The following is a 6806-nucleotide window of genomic DNA, read 5'->3' as shown; positions in this document are numbered from 1 at the left end:
CCCCCCGGCAGTTAGGCCTTTTTAATGTGTCAGGTTGTGGAAGCACGACCTTTTTGAAAACATTTGCCTTTTTCCTTTACAGCCAAAAAAAGGATTAAAAAATGAAACAAAAAACCACTATAGATAGTTGTAAAGGGGGAAAATGGTACTTGGAATATAACATTGTAAACACAAGACAGCTCATAAACAAACTCCCACATCTATCACCTGCCTGCAAAAAGTTAATATGGAACATCCAGACAGTCAAAACCAACACACTTTCTCCTTTGAAATGTCATCCAGATTGAACCGTTTAGGGGTTTGTTTTTTAAGATCATTTCTCTATTTGTGTGGTTTTTTTTTTAATTATTTTAAATGCTGTATGGATTGGGTTTTTCCCCTAAGTATTGCATTTGGAGAATTAGTTTACATTTCTTCATAACACCTCTACCTCATTCAAATCCAAATTTTACTACCATCCAAACCAAAACACAGTGCTCTGTTCAGCTCTGTCAAGAACTACCCGGTTTACAAGTGTTCCACACTTACTTTTTGGAAAGCCTTTTCTGATTGGCTGAGCTAATGTCAGTGACATCAGCCAACTTACTTTTGATTGGAAGGCTCGTTGCTGGGACTGTAGCAGTTGCAGCAAGGCATTTAACTGCTTACGGACCGGAAATGGAAAACCAAATTATTGTTGTTAGAGGGACGCGTCCCACTGACGGCGTACGGAGTGTCGCCAAACCACACGTGTGGAAAGGAACTCGGTCTGGCAAAGGGAGAGGGCCCTAGAGAAAGACTCCGGACCCGGGCCCGGGTCCTCAGAGTCACCCCCGCCCCTGGGCATTACCCTTTTAAGCGTCAGGCTGAAGGGCTGTAGGGGTAGCACGAGGCATTGAAACGGAACAGTCGGATTGGCCACACGCCTCAGTTATAGACGCACCCTCTCCTCCGAAAGGCCATTCTGACTGGCAGGGGGAGAAAGTAAACAGAGTTGAATCACCCATCTCGCTGGCCAATTGGAGGGGGTTTGGATTGTGACGTGATGGGATTCTGCGAAATTGTTACTGAGCAAGAGAATGCCGGAACAGTGAGGACCGGCAGGAGAAGGGGGAGTGGATCGGGCCGTGCACGGGGGCAAAAGTATCTGTTAGACCTAGATTTTTTCCTGCTATTTTCAAACGGCTTTTTTGCTTGGTTTGGGTGAATACATTGAGAAATCTAACGAAGACAATCGGGCAGCTGAGAATTGCCGAGCCCCCATCTGCATTTTTTTTTTCCTTTTACCCCTCCCGGAACGCCTTGGGTTTTTTATTTTTTATTTTTTTTTCCAATAGAATTCGTAACTTGAAATCGCCACGTGTGGCATCTTTCCAAGACAGCCTTATTATTAGAGTCCGTTGCGCTTGTCTGTTGGGATTGATTGGAAAGCTGGAGGGGGCCGCTAGTCCCAGGTAAGGGAGGGCTTTGGGAGAGTGAGAAAGCCCCCCACTGTAGCCCTGGGTTGTGGATGCTGCGTTTGGAGTCACTGGTTGTTACGTAAAGATGAGGGGTTGAGGTCGACTTCTTGCGCGGATTCCAAAGCGCACGGCTCTCTCCTCCCCGCCCCCTTGGCTCCGCGATCTCGCTCGTCTGGGGAGAGAGGACGAGCTGATTGATCGTAGGGGGAAAAGAGGGGGGGAAATAATAATAAAGCAAACAAAATAAAAATAAAACAGCAAGCAAACTCCAGGAGGTACGACTGGAGGGGGGGAAAAGTTGGTGCCGCTGGACTTGGGTACCTCCTGCTCCTCCCTGCGCCCTCTGGCCCGCACCATGTCCGCAGCCGCCTACATGGACTTCGTGGCTGCTCAGTGCCTGGTTTCTATTTCCAACCGCGCTGCGGAGCCGGAGCACGGGACCGCCGAGGCGGAGAGGCTGAGGATGCCTGAGCGAGAAGGGACGAAGGAGCACGGTGACCCCGGGGATACGTGGAAGGACTACTGCACTCTGGTCACCATCGCCAAAAGCTTGTTGGACCTGAACAAATACCGACCCCTGGCGACCCCTTCCCTCTGCAGTGACAGTATCGAAAGCCCCGATGAGGACCTGGGATCCGACAGCGACGTGACCACCGAATCTGGGTCGAGCCCTTCCCACAGCCCCGAGGAGAGACAGGATTCTGGTGGGGTGCCCGGCTCTCTCTCCCTCCTCCACCCCGGAGTGTCTGCAAAGGGGAAACTAGCCTCTGAAAAGAGACACAAGTGTCCATACAGTGGATGTGGCAAAGTCTATGGAAAATCCTCCCATCTAAAAGCCCATTACAGAGTGCATACAGGTTAGCGGTGGTCTCTCACTTAACCGAAGGTGCTGTTGGGGTTAACTGTTTGCGTGCCAGCCTCTGGCCGTGTGCTACATTGGTGGTAGTTAAGGACGCTGCACTTTTCCTAAAGGTTGCAAATTTTGGAGAGGAAAAAGAGAGAGAGAGAAAGAGAGAGAGAGAGAAACAAATTGGATAAGATGGTTTGTGCTATTTTGAACTCTTTAAAATAATTTAACTGTTTCCTTTTTAAACTTTTCTCTTCCCCTTTTCATTTTTAAAAGCTGTATTTTCTCCCCATTGAAAATCCCCAAATGAACCTCTTTAAAGAGAGCCCACCTTTTAAAAGTATGGCACATCACTAAAACCTCATGCGCAGATTGTGTATTGAGTGCCAAGGGCATTAAAATGGCTTGCGAGGTGGCTTTCGAGGTGAGCAGATTGTTTGACCCACCCCCATTCCCACTTTCTTTCCCCCTCCTCGCTCCTCTCCTCCCCTCCTTTCCCCTTCTCTCCCTCTCTCCTCTCTGACTCCCAAGGCTCCCCACATCCTTACAATTGGAGTATCCCTGCCAAGGAAGGTAAATTCAAAAGGGCAGTCGAATAGGATGATCTCTGTTCTCCCCACCCTTGTGGAATTGGAGTAAATCAGACAAAATCGAAGGTTTTATAGACAGCCTTTTAGGGATGCCTCTAGCATTTAGCTTTATGCTGGCTACTTTTCTGGGCTTGCCAAGATGGCTTTAAATTTGGCCAAGAGTCCCTGGAGAGGTTTAAAATAACCCTGCTTAGGGCAGCAGAGCATTTTAACCAAATGATGGACAACAGGCCAACTCCATTGCTGGTTAGCTCCCTACTAAATCAGATATCTGAGTTAATTCTCCTTATTCAGTTATGTGTGTCGCCCCCACCCAGGAGCCAAGCATTGAGACTCAGGGCGTGGTTCGTTTCAGAGGTCCTGGCTTGGTAATGAATGTTAGGAAGCTCTCATTAGAAACAATGCAAATCCGGCCCTCCTAGGTAAAGCAAAATGAAAAATAGTAAATGGAGTAAAGAACTGGATCATTGACAGCGAGAAGACAGACATCTGCAGTACAAAATCCTCCTTGGGAGACTTACAAGTCCCTTAATGAGCCAAATCTGGCTCTGTTAGACAGACACACCAGGGAAAAGTTGTAAGACCTTAATACTATGAGACTTTAATCCACCATCTTTAGAGGGCCCAGTTACACCTGCTATTCTGATAAAACAGCCTGGGCCCTGGCCAGTGTGAAATCACCTTTGCTAGTCACTATTAGCATGACATGACTGTGTGTAGATGACTGGTACCTGTGTTGTGGAAGAAAGCATTTAAGAGAGCTTTATTTATTTTTTTTGAGGCAGTAAATAGAAACCGAAGGTAATGCTTTCACGCTTCCATTTTAGAATGGGAATAGGTTGGGAGTTTTTTGGTTTGTTACCGAAGAAGAGCCAGCTGACTGTTACCCCTATTTTCATGCTATGGCTTGTCCCCACCCACCCCCTTGGGCCTCACCCCCACCTTAGAGGGTATTACCTATGGTTTAAAACTGTTTTTCTTAGTTCAAATGACTGGGTTAAGTTGAATTTTGATCCCTGCATCATAGTCCTAAAGTGGCCAGAGGTGGTTATCATCCAGCAGCTGTTCTGTTGGCCTTGCAGGCTCAGGCCTGCTCCTAAGAGGCAGGAGAGCACATCCACCTTTAACAAAGAGGCTGGGGATGGAATGGGCCCAAAGGTCGACTGTTCCCTTCTGGATGGCCCCTGTTAGAGTGAGTGAGCAGAGGCTTCTCCTCTGGCTTCCTGGGGTTTAGAAGAACACCAGGTTTCCATCTCTCGGGTTGTCCATGGAGTGGTTTTCCGGGTTTCCCAAATACTTAACAATTTCTTCAGAAATGGTGACTCCCTGTGTCTGTGTGCAGCTGTTCAATTAGCCATGAGCCCATGCCCCAAGCTACCCCAGTTGGATGTTTTTGTCCAGTGAAAAGTGTGAAAATGTTAACCCCCACTATTAGAAAAAACAAACAAACTGCTGACAGCCATTTAAAATTTTCCAGGCAGCCTTTAAAAACTATAAATATGGTGATTGCAGGTGTCTTGTTTATAATCTGCAGGCCTGTAATCCTAATGCAGTCGTTGAATAGAGCCATTGGCCCATGTAAATGGAATGTGGACTGAGCTCCCACTGCAGGAAGCAGATTTAAAGATACCATAAGTAAGGGTCCTTGTAGTGGCCAAAGGAATTTGGGGTGGCACCCCCCCCCAAAGCTTTAAATGCAGTTCCAAGGTAAGATTAGCTGTTAAATTCCTGAGTTTTGATCTCTCTTCTGCACAGATAGATTCTCTAAGTATTGTGGTTTTTATTGGTGCTAGATTCTGAAGAAGAGAAATTAATTACATAATAATGGCCTACAAATTATGGGATTCTTGACAGAGGCTTCACTAGGAAATTCTTCCCTCTCTCTGCCAGTTCCAAAAGCTATGCTCCCAGCTCGACTGGGTGCCTATGTTTTGAGAACCGTGCTCTACCCCAAATCCTGTGCCTGGTCCAGCTGCATCTTTATAGTGACACACTGAACCCGGCTCCTCCCTTTAGTGTCATTTGTATAAAAGGGCATGGAGTTTACTTTACACACACACACACAGATATGTGCATACGTGTATAAAAGGGCATAGTTTATTTTATATACACACAGATATGTGCATATTTGCACACACAGTCAAGCATTTGATTCCAAGTAAGAGAACCTGGATGTGAATCCTGGTTCTGCCCCTTCCAGCCCTGTGACCTTGGGTCACCCCTCTAGGCCTCAGCTGCCTCAACTCAAAATGAGGAGGTTAGACTGGATAATATCAAAGGTCTCTTCTGTCTCTTAAGTCTCTAATCCCATGATTAGGATGCTGACACCTATCTGTGAAGTCAGCTTTCTATGTGAAGAGGTCTATGTAGAGTGCACAGGTGTGATATAAATCCTATTATTAGAAATCATGTATGATACTGTGTAGGAAATCATGTTTGTGTGTGTGTTTATAAATGTGTATGCAATGAGCATGTATAATATATGTGTATGCACACAATTATATAAGCATATATATGGTTTCCTATACAATATACATATATATACACACACACACACCCTAATCATAGGATCCGGAAAGTAGGTAGGTCGAGGCCTAAAGACTCATCTTCCTGAGTTCAAATCTGGCCAGAGACACTAGCTGTGTGCTGCCAGGCAAATCACTTAATATCGTTGGCCTCAGTTTCTTCATCTGTAAAATGACCTGGAGAAGGAAATAGCAAACAGCTCCACTGTCTTAGCCACGAAAACCCCCATATGGGGTCGAGAAGAGTCAGACACAACTGGAAAATAACTGAACCACGAAATCTTGGGATCAGAGATTTTGATCTAGGCGTGACCTTAGACACCATCTAGCCCAACTTCTTTTTACAGATGGCCTAAAGGGATAAACATAACTTGCTCAAGGTTACAAAGGTTAGAAGTAGCAGGCGTAGGATTTAAGCTCAGTTCTTCCAATCCTAAATCCATATATATATATATATATATATATATATATATATATATATATATATATATATACCCCTTTATACGAAAATGGTGGTATAGAGCACTAGTTAGAGTCAAAGGCCTCAGTTGGAACCCTTAGTGTGACCTTGGACAAATGACTTAACCTCTCTTAGGCTCAGTTTCTTTATCCATAAAATAAGAGAGTTGGATTAGATCACGTCTAGGCCTCTAATTCTAAACTTATAACTCTAGGAGATAGTTATATTCCAACTTGAAGAAACTTCCCATACAGGCTGGCCTGAGGGTCAGCTCAGAACCTCATGGGTGGCTGCTAATTTTTCCCTTTTTTCTTCCCATCTCCTTTATCTTTGCTAGTGCCCCCAATAAAGATTTCTAGAAGACAATTTGGATAAACATAAAAAACAGTATGTTCATTAACCCAGATCCTAGCAGAGTTCACAGTTCCTTGAAAATGTTACTTAAATTATCTGTTTCTATCTCTCCATCTTCTCTTTTCTCCTCTGTACCTTCCTCCACCCCCTCGGAGTCAACAAATATTGATTAATTAATGACCTTCTATATGCTGAGAATAGGAGGATCAAAACAGAAATAGTGTTACCCTCAAGAAGCTTACATTCTACTAGGGATTCTTTACAATAGATATTTTGTTTGCATGAATAAAGAAAACAAAAGTAAAAAAGTAATTTCAGGATGAGGAGAGCTATATCCGAAAGCAGGCCAAGGATTCCTTTTAGTTTACTTGATCCAGGAAAAATATTGTAGTCATCTGACTGAATGTTTCTGACCAAGATCTGAAGAGAGTTGTTTAAATACCACTGGTTGTGCTGCTTTAACTAGGAGTCAAAGACCTCAGAGAATAGGGCTCTCTTCAGCCCTTGGCCCCAGATTTGGGACATTCACTTCATTTTTCATTTATTTTTATTATAGATATATTTTATATGTTATATTGTGTATTTATTTTT

At 44.4% G+C, this 6806-nt stretch overlaps 1 protein-coding gene across 1 annotated transcript in view; it reads left to right on the top strand.

Annotated features, from left to right (window-relative positions):
- The first annotated feature begins 955 nt into the window (after positions 1–955).
- The window catches only part of KLF9 (Kruppel like factor 9), a 27762-nt gene continuing 21911 nt past the window's right edge, over positions 956–6806 (top strand). The window contains exon 1 of the mRNA XM_044659438.1: positions 956–2296. Coding sequence (XP_044515373.1) covers positions 1795–2296 — 502 coding nt within the window. The 5' untranslated portion in view covers positions 956–1794. The remainder of the gene's footprint in view (positions 2297–6806) is intronic.

Source organism: Gracilinanus agilis, chromosome 1 (assembly GCF_016433145.1).
Source record: "Gracilinanus agilis isolate LMUSP501 chromosome 1, AgileGrace, whole genome shotgun sequence".
Lineage (NCBI taxonomy): Eukaryota > Metazoa > Chordata > Mammalia > Didelphimorphia > Didelphidae > Gracilinanus > Gracilinanus agilis.
This window is presented reverse-complemented; position numbering and strand designations above follow the sequence as displayed.